Here is a 20,790-nt window from a genome sequence, read left to right as displayed (position 1 = left end):
GCTATACTCTCTAGAAATCTGACCAATACTCTAAATTCTAATACAGTTTGACTAACCAGGGCCCAGGTCAGGAAACAGATAGATCGGCCTACCCGGCCATCTGTTAGTAGCTCTGACATGTCAAGATCACATATATCCCAGAACTTAGAATCTATCTTACCAGAGTATCAACACATTTCAACTGTGTGCGTTCCTCGAACAAACGAATACAGAGCACCGTTTACCTCGTCTCGTACAAATCTTACAAACATAAAATTAGAAAACAATACGTTTACAGATGAACCTCGAATGTTAAAATTCGGCCTTCTTAACATTAGATCGCTTACCAATAAAGAACCTATTGTCAATGAAATAATTACTGACCAAAACTTAGATGCACTCTCTTTAACAGAAACCTGGCTTAAAGCAGACGATTACATTAGTTTAAACGAATCCACCCCACAAGACTACTATTATAAACATGAACCGCGTTTAAAGGGGAGAGGGGGTGGTGTAGCTACAATATACAAAAATTTTTTTAAAGTAAACCATAAATCCAAAGTATAATTTAATTCATTTGAAATAATGCTATTAAATATGGAAATAACTGATCGTAACCATAAACAGCTCTCTTTTGTCCTTGCTACAATCTATAGACCTCCGGGCCATCATGTAGATTTTCTTAAAGAAATATCAAATTTCCTGTCTGACCTCGTAGTCACTGTAGATAAAGCTCTTATCGTTGGTGACTTTAATATACATGTTGATAACCCAACAGATACATTAGGATTAGCATTTATGGATATTCTAAATTCTCTCAATATTAGACAAAACGTGACAGGGCCAACGCATACTCGTAAGCACACATTAGACTTAATTCTGTCACTCGGGCTCAATATTAATGAAATCAAGATATCACCTCAGAGCGATGCAGTTTCAGACCATTGCCTTGTCTCATACACGGTACTTCTAGATATGATCACTCGATCCACAATACGCTACCGACTAGCCAGAACAATAATTTCCACCACTAAAGATAACTTTATTAGCACTCTTCCAGACCTGTCCCAAATGAAGCATGTAGCAGATAACCCTGAAGATCTAGATATTGTAATAGAAAACCTGAACAGTATTTGTTCTAACACATTGGATGCCGTAGCTCCAATTCGAAAAAAGCGAATCAAAGAAAAATCGCCAGCTCCATGGTATGATCATCACACAGCAGCACTCAAAAAGGCAACTAGGAAAATGGAAAGAAATTATAGAAGCACAAAGTTAGAGGTATGGCGTGCAGCATGGAAGGAGAGTGTTAAACACTACAGACAGGCTATAAAAATCGCCAGATCTACGTATCTCAGCAATCTTATTAAAGAAAATCATAATAACCCTCGCTTCCTCTTTAGCACAGTTGCGAAACTGACTAGAAATAAAGAACAAACAGAACCCACTAATAAACTCCCACACAATAGTAACGACTTCATGAACTTCTTTACTAAGAAAATTATGATTATTAGGGAAAACATTGTAGGTACCCAAGCAGCCACCACTCTACCCAGTAATACATTTAACGCTTGCCTACCATTCGAACATCTTGAGTCATTTAAACCTACTACAATAGATGAGCTATCTAAATTAGTAGCATCATCCAAATCATCGTCCTGTATATTGGACCCTGTTCCCACAAAATTACTCAAAGAGGTATTCCCTATAGTGTCTAACCCAGTACTAAATGTCTTTAACTCATCATTAGAATTAGGCTACGTTCCTACAGCTTTCAAACTAGCAGTTATTAGACCGCTCATTAAAAAACCAAACCTTGACCAGGGAGATCTAAATAACTTTAGACCAATCTCAAATCTCCCTTTTCTTTCCAAAATATTAGAAAAGGTAGTGGCAAGCCAGCTACGCACATTCTTAGCAAATAATAGTACGTATGAAAAGTTCCAATCAGGATTCAGGCCCCACCATAGCACAGAGACAGCGCTGCTTAGAGTTACAAATGACCTTCTCCTAACATCCGACCGTGGTGAAATATCACTCCTTATATTATTAGACCTTAGTGCAGCCTTTGACACAATAGATCACACAATCTTACTTAATAGGCTAGAAAACTATGTTGGCATCAGTGGTCAGGCGCTAGCTTGGTTCAGATCGTATCTAACCAATCGCTATCACTTTGTTTATGTAAATGAGGAGGAGTCACATCACTCCCTGGTTAAATACGGCGTACCGCAGGGATCAGTTTTAGGTCCTATCCTGTTCTCATTATATATGTTACCTCTGGGAGATATTATCAGAAATCATAACATACAGTTTCACTGCTATGCAGATGACACACAGCTTTACATCTCCTCGCATCCTAGCGAAACACAAAATTTTTCTAAACTATCAGACTGCATCAGCGATATAAGTGACTGGATGTCACATAACTTTCTTATGCTAAACTCCAATAAGACAGAGATACTTGTTATCGAACCGAATCGCTACAAATATAATATGACAGATTACAAGTTGCCCATAAATGGCTGCACTGTGGTGCCAACCTCCACGGTTAAGAATTTAGGTGTGATGTTCGACAGCAGTTTATCCTTCGACAGCCATATCTCCAATGTCTGCCGCACAGCATTCTTCCACCTTAGAAATATCTCAAAAATACGCCATATGTTGTCTGCATCAGATGCAGAGAAGCTTATCCACGCTTTTATGACCTCTAGAATAGACTATTGTAACTCGTTACTCGGAGGATGCCATGCAAAACAGGTCAACAAGCTTCAGCTAGTTCAAAACGCTTCTGCAAGAGTTCTTACTCGAACTAAGAAGTATGACCGCATAAGCCCAATTCTGGCATCTTTACACTGGCTACCAGTTAAATATCGTATACAATTTAAAATATTACTAATCACCTACAAAGCCTTAAATGGCCTAGCACCCTCATATCTTAGAGAATTATTATCAGAATACAATCCATCACGTGCATTGCGGTCACAAAATTCTGGCCTCTTAATTATCCCTAAAATATCAAAAGTGTCTAAAGGTGGCAGATCCTTTTCCTACTTAGCCCCTAAGCTATGGAATGATTTACCAACCGACGTCCGAAAATCAGAGACAGTAGATAACTTTAAATCTAGACTTAAAACTTTTCTCTTTAACAAGGCTTTCAAATAGTTGTTTTAACAATGGTACTTATCTCCTAATAGCTAGCTTGTACAACCTAATAAATAAATAAATTAATGAATAAATTAAAACCTTTTTTTTTTTTTTTTTTTTTTTTTCGTTAACACTTCAAAGCATGGTAAATCTCATTAATACTCTTTAGTAATATGCTGAAACTTTTAATTGGTTTTCGATTGAGTCTTAACTGCCAAATATGGCCGGCTTGCAATTTTGGCCTTTTCCCATGACCTTAAAATAGTATGTCATACAGAACCGTTTGCCACTGTACGTTAGCATTAACGACGGCAGTGGGGCCTCTGGCCTTAGTCAAACGAGTTCTGTTTCCGTTTCTAAAATCATTAACTATATGTAATACCTTAAAATAGTATGTCATACAGAACCGTTTGCCACTGTACGTTAGCATTAACGACGGCAGTGGGGCCTCTGGCCTTAGTCAAACGAGTTCTGTTTCCGTTTCTAAAATCATTAACTATATGTAATACCTTAAAATAGTATGTCATACAGAACCGTTTGCCACTGTACGTTAGCATTAACGACGGCAGTGGGGCCTCTGGCCTTAGTCAAACGAGTTCTGTTTCCGTTTCTAAAATCATTAACTATATGTAATACACTTAACCAGCAATAGTTAGCCTGTCCGGAACCGAGCTGACTAAAACCACATTACTGTGTGACACTTGTTTTCTATGTGAACGGCCCCTACGCTAATAAGATTTTGTGTCTCTCTCCCTGTCTCGTCCTTGATCCCGAGGACGAGACAAACAGATCCAGTTCCGGTACATGTGAAAGTCGGCACACAACTGATCTACTAGCTGTTCTTCAACGTGATGTCCAGCTGATGCCTGACCAAAGACCACCGGCAGAACCCGCTTAATCTCCGCTCAATCTCCTTCCGTTTCAGTATATATATATATATATATATACCTCCCAAGGGTTTTTTCCTCCTATGACTTTTTTTACTTCCCCGGCTAAAATTCCGGGGTTTTTTTCTCCTAGGGGGTTTTTCAACCCGGGGAGGCAGCCTTTTGGGCTTAACTTCTATACGTTACATTAGTAATACGTTTGTTTATAATGTTGATTTATAGCCGTAGCAAATTTAACTGCTTGTGCTATCGTTTATTATGTTGTGCTATCTGTCGATTTTCTGTGCTTTTCACTGCATCTATTATGTAAAGCTGCTTTGATACAATTACCAAATTTTGAAAAGCGCTATATAAATAAAATTGAATTGAATTGAATTGAACAGTGTGTAGGTCCTAAATCGCATAATCAATCATTTAATTTTAGGTTTGGATCACTGTTTGTTTATGGACTCATAACAAGCACTGTTGCATAAAACGGCGACGCTGTGCTCATCAATAACAGCAACATCAGCACCAGGCCAACACATTAATGACTGAAGATGACTGCCATTACACAGAGACAACACATACACACATCTCCCAATCCTAAAATCAATACTTTAATGAAAAACATTTAGACCATTTCAAATAGATTATGTAAGGGAGACCCTAGTCATTTCATATTAGTCCAATTAGAACAACTGTTTTGGTATGTCTATGATCATCTGATGCCTGAAAAAATGTAAATGCTTTTTTTCCAAACGAACAGAACATGCACAGATTTACAATACAAGCAATCTAACTGATATCTGCTTGATTCAGACTACAGTTGGATGTTTATTACTGACCTGTCTGGCGACCTCTCTCAGGCACGCAACACCCTGCTGGAAATTTGGGAAGACGATAGAGCCGTATTTCTGATATTCAGGAACGGGGCGGATCTTCAACGTAACTTCAGTCACCACTCCCAGAGTTCCTTCAGAGCAAGACACAGAATACAAAATTAAACTGACCAACTTGGGAAAATTAACCTGCAAGACATTTATAACTGACCATAAAACTGAACTTTCTTTTATTACAACATGACATGGCAATTGAAAGCATACATTTTTATTAACACATTACCTGGCACTGTCCCATGAACGGGACACCTGAGTTTACTTTAATATTTATCATGTAAATTTTCATCTTATCAAGACAAGCTTTATATCATTGGAAAGGTCTAGGAGTCTAAAATACATATTTCAACAAATATTTCAATGTTTTATCAAATAAATTACCGTATAAAGGGAGAGTTAACCAAAAGAATGTGCTTCATTAACCAAAAGAATGTTGAGTTTACTTAAATATACAAGTACACTTGAAATTAACACTAAGTTAAATGAACTTTATTGTTTAAGTACATTAAATAATCGTAAAGTTTGGTGAACTAAACAATTTAAGTCAAATCTACATAAGCACCAAAAGTAAACTTAAATATGCACGTTTTGGGAGACCCCATTACTCAATTAAATTGAGGGAATGAGTTTACTCAAATCATTTGAGTTCAATCGATGTATTAGGGTTTTCAGTGTTGAATTAAGTGTTAAGGAAAAAGTTCAAGAGTTTTTTCTTACCCCATTGGCAGATTTTTTTGGTTTGTTTTAAGCACAATTAACTTAAAGTAAGATGAATTTTCCTGATTTCTTAAAATGACCTAAGAAAATAAGTTTAGTTTTTAGACAATAAACATAATTTAAGAATTTTTAGATATTTATACTGAAAACAAGACAAAAAATACTAAGCAAGAAAGTCATTTTTTGCAGTGTATCCTGCTAAATGCCACTGTCCTGCCAGCTGACCCAATAGGAATGCATATTAATTATTATATTTAAAAATAATACTATATCTTATAATAAATCTGCAAACACTTTGGCAAACTATATATCATTGGAAAGCTCTAATAATGTAGTTTTCATATTTCAAAACGTTTTAACAGTAATAATAATGCAGTGAAAGTAATTTATTAGTTTGTGACAAGAGTACGCAGCAAACCATTGACACCTAGTGGCCTTTGTTGGTAAAACGACAAAATGTGTGACACAAACCTAATTTTTGGGGATTTTAACTTGGAAATTTGGACCACAGCTAGTTAAGACTTATGTTTTAATTTTTTTGTATTTCTGCAATGAAACATTTTTATTTTTATATGTATACAATATATACTTTATTTCATTATTTTTATTTATTAAAGTAAATGCAAACTGCTATAACAATTTTTTATTTAACATTTTCACATATAAACACGGGAAAAACTTCAGAGTTATATTAAAGGAGCGGTGAATCAAATACTCAATTTTAACTTAATAATTTGTTATATAAGAGGTCGTCATACTTAAAATGAACATCCTGCAAGTTTCAGAACTGAAAACGTCCATGCTACTGAAATATAACAGTTTTTGGCACCAAGCCAGTATTATGACCTAGTGAGGAATTCAGAGAAATATGACGTCAAAGTACAATTGAAGCACTTCCCCAGAGCCAAATACAAAGACCACTTTTGTAGCTCCGCCCACAGCTTCGCGTGACACACGCGTGTCTCAACAATCAGTAAACCTGTCTTTAAAGATTGCCAAATGTAACCAAAATGACTTTTGAATACATTTTTTTCTGAGAGACTTTTATTTTGACGCGGTGATCTATTATGATAGAGTAACCATGGAAACGGGGTTTCAGTTTTCGGTTGTGGAAGAACCGTCTATGGGAAGAACACAGACGCTGTATAACATTAACTCAGAGGCTCAGAACATAACATTAGGAATGTGTGGTTAAAGTTTGTTTTTGAAGAAGTTCCAGCTTGCATGGGGAGTGTTTGTTTACTTTGTGTACACATTCATTTGTAAGTAAGTCGATGCTGGATTTGCAGAGAGACTGTGATTAAAAGCACCACTAATATTGGATCTGACAAAAATGACACAGCAGTATACACAGTAAGTAAACATTTTACTTTATTTAAGTTTTAACTGCGTTTCACTATTGCTTTGTTAGAAGAGATCGCTTGATATGTCATGTTGTAACATCCGTGTCTAAACACGTATGTTTGACTGTTTTAATTTACTAAAAACATTAAACGATTAATAAAGGTACAACAATTAACAATAAACCTGTAATATAACGATAGAAATATACAAAGTTAGTGATAAGGAAGGACTTAACAGCCGCAATTTAGATTCTGATGCCCGCTTATTGTGTTGTATACGGTAATTTTAGGCAAGTTGCGTTTGAACAGTCCAACACTCAAAGCTTTTTTTATCATATAATTTTGGTATGTAACGCTACGTGTATGTAAGACCAACCTCACAAGCACAATATAAACATACAAAGTCATTGACAAGGATTTATCAGCCACAGTTTAGATTCTGATGCACGCTAACTGTGTTGTATACGGTAATTTAGTCACGTTGAGTTTAAAGTTTTGTTTCTACTTTACTATACGGTTTGTCATTTATGTGTATCATCTTTAGCACCCAGAATCTTTCGTGGGTCAAACATGTTTGTGTTCGGCTGCTATTTTTACACATTAATGTTTGTAAAACATTTCCCCACATGTAATGACGGGGAATGAAGCTGTCCAATCATAGCAGTGGGCGTTTAAGTCCAGGTCTTCAATGCGGCCAGCCCCTTCAAACGAACCATTTCTCCATACAGCCACTAATCCATGTTACAAAATAGCGTATATTGCTTTTGATGTTTTTGAATGTAAAAACCACGCGATCATCATAAGTAGACATCAGACAACAATATAAAACAATAAAATCGACAAATTCACCGCCCCTTTAATTTAAAAATGTACATCACCTTTTAAACCCCCCCCACTCAAAAAGGGCTGGCCCAGGTAAGGGGTTAAAAATACTGACTAGCTAGATTTTGTATAAAATTCCTAACAGGCTGTCGATCGGCTGAAAGCCACTGTTTGCTCTTCTAACTTGGTGTTAAAACTGAAAAACAGGATATCGCATCCACTCGCAAAGAAATGTGCTGCACATACGCATGACCCCTGCATCACTGCTGGAGATCTGCATGATAATTTTCACCTTAACGCTCAAGTTTCCTCCACTACAAAAAGCAAGTGGAGAGATTTACCGACGGTGCGTTCTGTGACATAAAGCAGGTCAGTATCAAACAACACTTTTGGTAGAGAACAGAGCCACCGAGGGCCCAGCAGATCCCAGCGCAGCATGCATCCGGCCCAAACCCTCATGGCCTTTGACCCCTGAGAAAAACCCTGTGTCTGCTGCTCTCAGTTTCAGGTTCGAGGCTCATTATTGAGCGTCCACAGCAGACATGAATGTGTACGCGTGTCAAACTGGTGATAAAGTCCTGTGGAGAGTTTATAATACACAGAGAAGAACTGGCCGGGTAGATGGGGGCAGATGTCGGCATGCAAAACGCTGCCAAGCTAACAGAGAAAATAAAAACGTTTCCAATTCATTTGCTCGACTTTTACAAATGAGTTCTGGGAATGATGCTAAAAACTAGTGGCTTGTCTTTTCCCAAATATTTATGTTCTGCATCGTTCCACATAAACTGCATGAACAGATTGTGAGATGTACTGTTGACTACCACATGAAATAACTTGCTTTCCTCAGTTTACTAAAGCTATTTTATTGTAGCAATGCACTTACAATGGAAATCTATGAGCTATAAAAGCAGAAATGTCTCTTAAAGCACTTATAAAAATATATTATTAAATCATACTTTTGTGCTATAGGACTATTGGTCGTGCACTTCCATAACAAATCTTGAAATAAGTTTACTTTTTTCTTAAACAATTCAAGAAAATGTCAAGAAAAAAATTCTCACCCCATTTGTAGATTTTTTTGCTTGTTTTATGCACAAATTTACTTAAATTGTATATTTTTTATTTTCTAAGGTCATTTTGCTCATCAAGAAAATGCATCTTGATTTAAGAATTTTTAGATATTTGTACTGAAAACAAGACAAAAATACTAAGTAAGAAGTCATTGCAGTGTGAAATGCTTTTCCATAACAGACAGAGCTTAAGGCCCATTAACCCCGAATAATCTTTAAACATGCCAATAAACTGGTTTAATATCAAACGTGCACACATTCACAGCTCTGAGACGACAATACTTACATCTAAAGATCTCATGACCCCCGTAAAAACAACAACAGTAAGTGTGCCATCTGAAGAGGAAATCGTCTTTACTGTCTAAATTTATGTGGCATTACAGACTCATTAAAAGAGCCAGATGTCACTCCTAATGGAATCATGAATCTTTAATGAATGCAGATTAATTTTGGAAAATATTCAGCCTCGCACAAAGAGTTCACGAGACCTAATCTTATCACTAAAGGTCTTTATTAATGACCTAATAAACTATACTTCCACATATATACCATCACACATGTAATAACACATACAGTAGCTCTGACCTGTCACTTTTTATGCATTTTCACTGCGGTCCAACACCCTTTAGCGCATTACAATATGGTCATCATGAAACAGTTCACTGCCCCGTCCTGGACCAAACCAAGAGCCAAAACGCCTGACAGATCGCCCAGGTCTGCAGTTTAGTGTGCAAGTTTTAAATAAGTATACACTAGGGATGTTAATATTGACCGGGTTTACCAAAGGGAAGAATTTATTATCAGTTAAAATAACAATTTTTTTGTTAATGCACATTTCGCCACTTTTCCATTCTTAATTTGTGAATGGCCTGTAAATGACTAAAAATATTGCCGCCCTGCCGGTCTGTTAAAGTAATCATTTGTATGAGAAATCATTTATACTGCATGTGTGTCCATGTTTGAGTATGGTTTGGAAACTGCACGGAGATGATGCGGTCCGTCTCCGTATCGCACGTGTCCGGACAGACCTTCGCTAATCGCCTCGGACCATAAACTCTCTTTATTTGTACAAACAGAGAAAGAAGACGCAACAGTTAAACTTTTTAAAAATGTTTCCTGCTTTAGAAATGGCCACTGTGGTAGATGAAAGAGAGACAATCTGCCCTCTTTGGATATTAATCCTCTGGACTCTTTGATAGTGTAATGTCGCGTGAACATTTAATAATGTATGAATCCTGGTTCTGTTGTTGGCCTGTTGCTGCTGTTTGCATGTTCAAATTAAATAAAATGTTTGTATTGTTTGTATCCGGTCGCAGACAAACATCAACCGTATTTTTACACAATGACAATTTAATATTAAAATCAAATCAGTTAATCGTTAACGTTCGGTTAACAAGCTGCGCTTCTCAGTCGGGAAAATGAACTGAAATTAAAATCCCTACTATACACTAAATAAAGAATGGCAATTTTACTCAGATATCCACATAATATTTCATTATCAGGTTAATCTCTCCCTAATCCAAAATGAGCAAAATTAGTTAGTTAAACTGGTTAAAGTGTGTTCTAGGTCTCTGATTGACGAAGAATAAGAAACTCTTTAAATAGTACAATCACACATCCATGTAAAAAAAAATGTGCCTAATAAACACTACACTGATCTTCAAGTTGGTGTTTAAAGCTATTTCATGCTTTCTGACTTATTAACACAGTTCAAGAGTTGTAATACTCATGCTAAACAAAGGCAAAGTGTTAAAAAAGCAGTTCCGCATGTAACAGACATATTATTGGGTCAAACTCACACCTCTTTTCTACAAATTTCAGAAAGTTTTTTCGAACATGGGAACTGTTATGTATCACTAGAGCTGATCTGCCTTTTATTAATCTGATAAAACTAAAGACCCTTCTGAGATATAAAGGATGTAATACTACTCTACAGGTTCTCAAGATGAACACGAGATAAGCAGAAACAGCGTGTTACAAGAGCTGTAAAATATCAAAGTTGTATGCAGAAAAATAAATATGCAATACTAGAAGAAAAACATAAACATGATTTATTAAAACCGTAGCTAATATTAGCCCAAGCCAATATTTTCCACTCTATTAGTGATTATAATGTTACATAGCTAACAGTCATTTTAAGTTAAGTTCAAATGTCATCAGTGGCTTGATTGTAAACAACTTTAAAAAAACATTGCAATAAATAAAGTTATAAAGAAGAAAGTTAGGCTTTCCTTTGTGTACACATATCCTAACAAGTACAATTTTGTCTGTATTATTTGTGTCCTTCTCTGAATATGCACTTCAGAAATTTTGTTCATTGTCCCCACAACTGAGATTTACACCCATGGTTAGATTATGCACTGTTAACAGAGTTTTGCCCACAGTGGAGAATAACAAATACTAAGTTTATATTTCTTACAATTTTTACAAAACAGTTCTGCATTACTGTAACCAGAACTTATGGTAAAATGTAAATCAATTTTTACCGATTTTTTCCTTTTGATCTCGGTGTAAAATATAACCAAAACATGAGATTCACAAAGAAATCCAGATTTACACACACGCACGCACAAACATGTCTGTACCTTCAGAGCCCAGTATGAAGTGATGTATGTCAGGTCCAGTTGACATGCGGGGTCCCAGACAGCTCTTCTCAATCACTCCTCTGGGAGTTACCATCTTTATATGCACCACCTGAGAACATCACGGGTAACATTTATGACCTACAACTGTACATCACTGCTCTGAACAGCAGGTGTGTTATATTTAAACACATACCAGGTCCTCGATGTTACCGTAGATGTTTTTCTTCATGCCCGATGCTCTTGTGGCCACCCATCCGCCCAGAGAACTGAACTCCATCGAGTCCGGCTCGTGACCCGTACAGTAACCACGCTCATTTAACTACAAACAATGTGTACAGCATGATAGCACAGCTGAAATTAAAATTGATCAATTATCTTTCATAATAAATATGATAACGTCATTTCTGTCAATAAAACAGAGTAAACATGTTGCTGGAGTGTTATACGCAGTGTTTGGCCGTCAGAACTTAATATGAAGCACGCACACGTACGCACACATGCACACACGCAAGAAGCATCAGTGCCATTTTCTGACATTCGTTTAATGGGCCATTTGCTTTAAACCTGTGTGTGTGTGTGTGTGTGTGTACAGACCTGTAGATTAGTGTAAAGACTGACCTGTCTCTCTAGTTCTTGTCCAATGATTCCTGCCTCCACATGAGCGGTTAGATTCTTCTCATCCAGCCACAATATTCGGTTCTAAAACAAAATGTCATGATTTTAATCCCTTAATGAGTCTAGTAAAGAAATATTCCACTTTCATAAAAATACACCATGTCATCCAAGATGTTTATGCCTTTCTTTGTTCAGTCGAAAAGAAATTTATTTTTTTGACATTCCAGGATTTTTCTCAAGTTAATAGACTGTATTGGACCTCAACATTTTAGAGTTTCAACGCAGTTTAACCTCTTATGGAACAGCTGAAATTCCACAAGGGGCCGTATTTGTTCCTCAGACGTTGCACAACAAACGTGACATCCGAATATATTCATTATAAATAGTGAATGAAAAGTGAGATTCGAACTAATGTCCGTTAGTGAACTAATTGTATACGCTATTTATATCGTAATTCAGTCAAAAACGTCAAGATTGTGAGATGAACAAATCGTTTTGGATTAAAAGGCTTGGATATTCCATTTCCTTGGACTTTGGGGGATTTATGAACAATTTGTTTTGGACAATTTCACCGAAGCGGATAAAGGGAAGATTTTGAAGGTAAGTAAATATCCTAAATCGGCGCCACCCCGGTTCAGGTAACTAACAACTAGATTACAGTTTAATGACTGCTAAAAATCATATTATGCTTTGTGTGTGCGCTAATGGAGTACTTGAGCCACACACAAATCAACAATACAGTGGGAAACACTGTATATAAGAAAAAAAATACTATTTTGGGTAACATTTTCACAGAAAGGTGATTTCTCTGTACAGGATACCATCACAGTATATCTCCAAAACACATAAAAAACATGCTCACTTGAATCTGTCTTCTATTCAAAACCAACTTCGCTATTAAACTAATTTTAAAAGAATGTTTCTGGATCTGAATAAGATTTGTTTTTTGATTCCAAACCTACAGCAACCTCCAATTTTAACAGCCAATGTTGTGCGCACAAACAGAAAGAGAGATTTTGATTAAAGTGCAGCGATGTTGACATTGAGATTGTCCGCAGGGCTCCATGAAAGCACATGTCAAACTGATTCACGGCTCTTAAACACAGCCCACATATCTGAGCTTAGAAAGGCAGGACAGAGAGAGGTCACAGTGTGTGTAAACCACAGAAACACACACACACGACTCTTTCAGATCACATCTGAAGTCTTCTTTGCCAAACTGCAATAGGCACGTGCGTTCCCCACAATTTCTCAATTCAACAATGTAATCCGTCTGGTTTAACCTGATTTTGTTCCCGGTTTCCAGCAGGGGTTAAACACAGCTCGCAGTCTCCACAGGTGACTCCGCCCCTCAGCTATCAATCACACCACTGCGCTCATAAAATAACCTCGCTTATGACTGACTGCCTTTCATGTGCGTGACCCCCTCAACCCTGTGACCCCTACAATAGGTCAGCCAAGGTCATAACACAAGATATGAGAGAGAGAGGGAAAGCGAGAGAGAGTTACTCACCATCTGAGATGTGTCCAGGGACACAATGGAGCGAGTCTCCTCATGAGGGCACTCTAGAGCACTGGACACACTCGTACCACCTGATCTCAGAACAGAGAAGATCATAAACCCTTACAGATTTTATATTATAATAGCCAGTAAAAATATAGTATACATAACATATCACATACGTTTATATAGAGAGAGATAACAGGAGGGGGAGAGAGATAGAGAGAGATTAGCATTATCCAGATGTGATGATGTCTTTAAAGTACTTGCCTCCGAAGGGGATCAAACAGACATTATGTTTACAGGCCAGCTCCACAATCTTCTCTACATCACTGTGAGAACCTGTAAATATCACATCATGACTACACATTAATGTACAACTTGTATTCAAACAATTCAACAACTCAGAAAGAAAACGCAATAGTATATTGGATCCATGGATAACATGTAGGTCTTAAAGTCAAGGCTTTGAACCGGTTCACGGAACGAAAACCAGAAACATTTGATGTTTTGCAAGGAACAGAAACTAAACACGAAACTTAAAAAATATATATGTTCCGTTTAAAGTTTACTTAAAATAATGGGAACCGGTTAATACCATTATTTTTTCACTCTTTGTCACATTTCTAATATGACTCGGTAAAGTTCACTTAAGCAAGTATCTCAAGATGTTTGTTTTAATACTAGTTAGTGGTGTAACGGATCACAGTTGATCCGTACAGATCACGACACGGTTGGCCCGCATGCGATTCGCAGATTTATACGCACATTTCAATAAGGTGAAAGTTGATCATTTGCATGTGTTTCAAAGGCTTGCAAATGTAACACTTCAGTGATTTTAAACAATTTAACAGCTAAAAGGTGCTAAAGTGAACAATTTTTGTACCACAGACGGTTGAATGTGTCCGGTCCAGCTCCATTTAGACGTGATTATCCCTATACCCTTCAAAGATCAGAACTCTTGATGTGTAAACTTTAGAGAGAGTTGCGCTGCTGTGTCTCATACTGTAATCCATTAAAATACATTTGACGAATAAAGCACTGAAAAACAACGTTATTTTCACTTTATGTGGAGCGACTATTTAGGCTGCATCTTCTTCCCGAAGCGCCGTTTGGAATTCGTCCTCCGTCTGTATGTGTGCGCGTGTTTAAGTGCACTCAACAAATGTAGGCATGTCCGAATTACAGTTATGCTGCTTACATAATGTAACCTTTTTTTTTATGTTTGATGACAAGATAGAGACTTAAAGGTGTAGCGGAGGATTTTCTCGAATTTTAGAAAAGAACCGCCTTCTCCACTTTAAAAAAAAAAAATGCAGTTGCGCAACACTCCTGATTGACAACAAGGAGGACCAATAGTCTTGATGATCCACCCGGAAAAAGAAAATCCTTCGCAATACCTTTGAGGAAAATTATGTAGACTAATAATTTAAGTCCTAATGATCAGCCTATTTATTTGTATGTCCCACAGCTGACATGAAACTTTATTAACCGGGTCGGGAACTTTATTTTTTGTTCTAACCGGTTCAGGAACATCAACTTTAGGGTTGAACCGAAAACTGGAAACGTTAAAATACTGTTTCTGTTCGAAACGAACCAATTGGGAAAAAAATTCTGGTTCAAAGCCCTGCTTAAAGTCACAGGACACTAAATTAAATTAGTGTCTGCATTATTACATTTTTTTTTATTTAAATACTAAATAAAATAAAAAACTAATTAAAACCATAAAAAAAATCTTATTGCCAAATTGGTCGCAATACCATCTTGACTAAATAACATTCATACAACACATATGACAAAACAACATAACATATAATATAAAATAATTGTTATATAATAGCAGCAGTGTTATACAGTGTTATAGTATAATTTTGTGAAATGTTTACAAATAACAATCTTGAGAAACTAGAGAGAGGAATGTTTATTTCCATATAGTTATTTATATCTAGCGATTAGTTTATTATTATTTATTTTATCTTCTTATTTATTTATTTATTTATTATTATTATTATTATTTTGTTGTTGCCTTCATATTGCTTGTATAATTTGGGATGGGAGGGTTTTAAAAGGGGCTTATAATGAGACAATTTGTGATCTCTTATTTTTCATTGAATGTGTAACTATGTACAGTCTTGTTAAATTCTAATAAAAAAGATTTAAAATAAAAAACAATCTTGATTTTCCCTGAATTAATCATAGACTGTAAAATATATGGACGTAGTGTCCGTGACATCACCAATAGGTTTGTGAAGAACTTTTTTTAATATAATAGTTGGCAAAGTCTGCCGTTGCCATCTTGGCAGTGCATCACCACGCATCACACGCGGATAACCAAAAATGGGTAAAGAAGTGGGACACCGTGAAGCTGGCGGGTTTGGCTGGTTGCTGAAACTAAACTAAACTTTAAAACTTAACATAATTTAATCAGATGAGTTACCAAATAAATTACCCCCTCACAGTTGTCATGAAGGGCAAAATTAGCTATAAAGACCAAAATCACTTTTTGTACCAGGCTGTATTATTTTCTACTGTAAAGTTGGGCATTTTAACATAGGGCGGTCTATTTGGATTGACTCACTTTTGGAGCCAACCCCTAGCAGCCCGTCGATGAATTGCAGTTTATGCACACTGATGCTCGCTGCACAATATGTTTAAAGATATTTATTGAGGAAGTAAATAGCTCATTTTGATGTCATGTTTTTTTTTTTTTTTTGATGTCCAGACTTCTTCTAAACCTTGCACATATGTTTACCAGAGATGGAGAGGACAGGATTCAGTACAGGAGCTTGTGATGTTTTTGATATAATCTACTGAGGGGATCTCCAGAGATAAGCTGGGGTAAGAGGGAGGAGTTTGCAGAGGGGCGTACAGGGAGCAAGCATATGATTTGCTGTCTGTCTGGGATCCATGGAGCGAATCACAGCTCAGCCATCAATCACAGCTCATTTAAATGAAGAAATGGGTCCTGTCAGGACTCCACCAATAAGAGAGCAGCTACTCGTGCAGCAAGAGTATTATTGGCTGTCAAAGCTCACCACTCCCTCCGAAGCTGTTCCTCATGAATATTAATGAATATTTTGTAATTGATACACTGAGCCGGATCATAAAACTTCCCAGTTACTCACTCGGCCAAACCACCATGTCCGGCACTCGTCCAATCCTCCCTTCACGCAGAGCAAAGATTTCATGCAGACAGTGACCTGACAAAGAGAGAGAGATTCAATCATAAACCCCTTTTCGGTTTTCTTCTCCACGGTTTTTATGGTCTTATTTGTATACAGCTTAGCTGTAAAGACTTTGGCAATTAGAACGTAGAGTCATGGCCAAAAATTTAAACTAACAAAAAAAGAAGAAAAACATTGACAATGTACACTTAATGTACATCAGATTGGAGAGAATAAAACCAAACAATACAATCAAGACATGTTAAATACATCATCATAAGATGATTTTATAAATTGAGCTTCTATTATCTAAAATATTTTGTTTATTTATTGCTCCAACTTCTCAATATAATGCTTTACGTGCATACAGTACATAGAAATGTTCCTGTTAGCAGATAATAAATTAAATAATGGTAACACACAATACATTTAATATTTACATTTATGCAAAAACCAACATAAACCAATACTAATATCTGCTGTAAATTTATTTACAAATATTTAAACTACCGTTTAATAAATTAAATCAAAACATATATTATAAATTGCACAATTTACTATATTTACATTTATATTTTAGTTTTAGCATTTTACCAAAGCTCTGCAATAAAACAACAATTTACCTCTACATTTTTATAAATAATTCATTCGAAAAAATATTATTGATTTTTCTTTTGATTTTAAAGTGAAATATATATTCTCTCTCCCATATTAAAGCATTAAGTACAAACACAAGAATGCCATTTCTTTACCATGAGCTCGAAAGACCCGATCCTCTGGATCATGTGACAGGGCCACGCCCCCAGCTTTCAAGTCCTCTATGAATGGCTCGTTCAGGTTAGGAGGGGGTATTGCACTTAAATTCACTGTGGGCTGCAAGATAACACACACACTTTACATTAGACACAACGCATGAGCACATGTGAAACAACAGTCCTGTAGAGTTATACTTACTGTTGCAAGAGATTTATGCTGTAAACTCGCTCCAAACGTTCCCTCAAACCAGTCCTTTAAACTCGGCATGATCAGGCCACTCACCCGATATCTGAAACAAACCAAGTGCAGAGATCAACACGAGCCAAAACCAACAACACTGTCACCCGTCGCTCTCCTTAATGTCTAAAATCTTAAAAAACTTCCTCTTAGTCCAGTTTGATGTTCACAGAGGCAACTATAATCAATGCATCTTTAATCCGAATTCCCAAGAGCTTTCAAACGATCTGTTCATTCGAGCATCTTGAGTAGTTTTGGGTGGGACTGTTTGTTTTTTGACCAATAGCAGATGTGGGGAGTGGCATATTTTTTGTCATTATGTTTGTGTATTGAGAAATATTACTCTTCGACTTTAAATTTACTGAGTAAATATGTTCAGAGCGAATGGATCGGTGGTATCAAGGAGTCATTTAGTAGATGTGTGGTCGTTACCAAATACTCCAAAGTAAAGATTTTCCCCGTAGCAAAGTTTATATTTTTAAGTTTGTAAACTGGGACACAGTTTCCGTCTGTCCTCATTCTGTCAAACAATCTGTGTAGTTTTAGACACGGCAGTGCAGATATCGGCCACTAGATGACACTAGTACATCACACAACACAACCGACCTTAACCACAGAAGAGCTCAACATCCCGACCACATGAAACATGTCAGGTATCTGTGGGCAAAGCCACAAGAGGTTTAGTTTTCCTATGCATGACTGTTAACAGGCGAGAAATACTCATTGATGATCACTTGTTTAAAAAAATTAATTCTTATTTTTTAACTAAAATTTGAGTTAAAAATAACATAAAAATGTGATTCATTTGAGAAATTCTAAATTAACACATTATTCAGTCAATTCAACTTAATTTTATCATGTTTTAAATTTGTAAGAAGGACATTAACTTAATAATTTTGTGTTGAAACTACATTAATGATTTTGGTAGACATAGACTTCCCGGCATGCTTTGCATGGGACAGCATTTGAAGAGTAAAATTTGAAATTAAGCATTATTTTATGTGTTTTTAACTAAAAGGAAGGACTTGTTAGTGTTTATTTATCTTTTAGATTTATAAGAGTTTCTATTCTTTAAGTTTTGTAATTATCATTGTTCAGAGGTGCTTGTGTTTTGACTGTAGGAGACACAATGATAATTATAATGTGTATTAATTCACTCAATGATCAATAACTGTGCTAATGCCAGTACTGAGACCATGTCTTTTCTTACTTGCTCATCATTATGTGCTATAAAAATAAAAAAATATGTAAAGAAAAGAGGAAATTTTACATGATCAAATCAGTAAGATTCCATTAATGAAGTAAGCCTTTAAAAGTACTTAAAATTATTATGTATGATATTGTCACCAATTTTTTTTAAAGGTATAGTTCACCCAATAATGAAAATGTTGTAATCATTTACTCATTCTCATGTTATTACAAACCTGGATAATTTTTTTGTTCTGATGAACACTAAGGAAGATATTTTGAGGAGTATGTAACCAAACCGTTCATGAGCCCCATTCACTTCCATAATATTATTTTTTCCTACTATAGAAGTGAATGGGGCTCATGATCAGTTTGTTTACAAACATTCATCAAAATATCTTTCTTTGTATTTATCAGTAATTTATACAGTTTGTAACAACATGAGAGTGAGTAAATTTTTATTTTAAGTTAATATCACATTTTTTAAAGTACATTTACTTAATTTCCATGTGAAATTTATTTGAAAAATATTCATGCAAAAGTTGCAAAACAAAAATTAAGTAAATTCCATGTATTGTTTTTTTTTTCAATGCATGACTCTTATATAATCATCTGATGATGTCAATGACTTTTTATTACAATTATCTATTGCCTGTTTAAATACCACGCCTGGGCTAGAAAGATATTTGCCAGAGAAACAACAACATCTAGGCCTCTGTTAAGATTATACAGCGCCACTGAGTCTGTACAAGATTACTGTGTGTGTGTTTGTGTTGTAGGTCCTTGAGGCTGTATATAAGAAACACACTGTGTCAAATATCTTTGTGTGAAACAGCGTTGTTACAAGATACCCTGAAATAATCAATAAGATGATAGTGATATTCTCGCTCATTCTTCTGCAAAAATGAAACTTGAGGAAAAAAGCACCAATTATTTAAACCTGACCCTATTTATGCATTTTTACTTTCTTATTGTGTACAAAATTCATATGTGATTGTGAACATTATTCTAAAGTAAAGTCCTAACTCTCTTTATTCTTGTTAAATATCCAATTTCACTGTAAAACATGTCACAGATTTGAAATCCCAGCGCCTTTAGGAGATGGAGTGACTGACTCTGGAGGACAGCTGAATATGTAAATATGTAAGTATACAGTGGTATTTACCATTAAAACAATTCACCATGCTTCTCAGTTAAAATATTTCTAAAGGTGCTAATGACATGAAATTTCCACCAGATGTTGGTAACTACCCATGTTATCCACACTTTCTCAGAAACTACACGACAGGGGCCGTTCACACGATTTAAACCATAAATGGGAATTTTTAATGCAGTTTGACTCTTTGTTTACACGACAAATGGTGAGAAGATTTGTTTTAAAGTGCAAGTTTTTGATAATCTCTGTGAATGATGAAACTGTGAATGCAAATCTGTGATAACAGTGGCTATGTTTACATGCACAACATTTTGTCCATGAATTTAATCCAATTGCAGTCTACATGCACCCCAAACATTGCAATCTGATTAAAATGTTTGTTTATATGTACATTCAATATAACCCGAACCAAAGATCTGTGCAAGTGCACAACTAGGGTTGCCAAATTCGCATATCAAAACCAGCCCAATGGGCATTCAAAACTATCCCAAAAGCATCCCACAGACTTTTCAGAGTCTAAATGCCATTATACAACAGTTCTTTCTGGTTCTCGAATCCGATAGGCATGCGATATTGTACTGATAACGTAACAGTAACCGCTTCATTGTTTGTATCATTCCGCCACCTACTGGTCATTTTAGTATTAGTGAATGGAGGTTCTTTAAAGAGGCTCATCTCTGACTGGAAAAACTGCATGCGCACACACACAGACGCGCTGTTTTTAAATACTCTCCGTGTGTCTCAT

At 36.0% G+C, this 20,790-nt stretch overlaps 1 protein-coding gene and 1 long non-coding RNA gene across 3 annotated transcripts in view; one reads left to right on the top strand and one right to left on the bottom strand.

The window, feature by feature from the left end:
* The window catches only part of LOC141350227 (uncharacterized), a 4,735-nt gene extending 1,486 nt beyond the window's left edge, over positions 1–3,249 (top strand). Inside the window, exon 2 of the long non-coding RNA XR_012358236.1 lies at positions 1–3,249. This exon is cut by the window's left edge and continues 1,034 nt beyond it. This is a non-coding gene — a long non-coding RNA (uncharacterized lncRNA).
* agps (alkylglycerone phosphate synthase) overlaps positions 1–20,790 on the bottom strand; it is a 51,981-nt gene that overhangs the window by 22,981 nt on the left and 8,210 nt on the right. For both annotated transcript variants that reach the window (XM_073854869.1, XM_073854868.1), the window contains exons 3-11: positions 17,663–17,753; positions 17,461–17,581; positions 16,670–16,744; positions 13,815–13,886; positions 13,557–13,636; positions 12,047–12,127; positions 11,622–11,747; positions 11,429–11,537; positions 4,841–4,968 (exon numbers count right to left, since the gene is read on the bottom strand). In XM_073854869.1, the coding sequence (XP_073710970.1) occupies positions 4,841–4,968; positions 11,429–11,537; positions 11,622–11,747; positions 12,047–12,127; positions 13,557–13,636; positions 13,815–13,886; positions 16,670–16,744; positions 17,461–17,581; positions 17,663–17,753 (883 nt within the window). The remainder of the gene's footprint in view (positions 1–4,840; positions 4,969–11,428; positions 11,538–11,621; positions 11,748–12,046; positions 12,128–13,556; positions 13,637–13,814; positions 13,887–16,669; positions 16,745–17,460; positions 17,582–17,662; positions 17,754–20,790) is intronic.

Source organism: Misgurnus anguillicaudatus, chromosome 17 (assembly GCF_027580225.2).
Source record: "Misgurnus anguillicaudatus chromosome 17, ASM2758022v2, whole genome shotgun sequence".
In the NCBI taxonomy this organism is placed as follows: Eukaryota; Metazoa; Chordata; class Actinopteri; order Cypriniformes; family Cobitidae; genus Misgurnus; species Misgurnus anguillicaudatus.
This window is presented reverse-complemented; position numbering and strand designations above follow the sequence as displayed.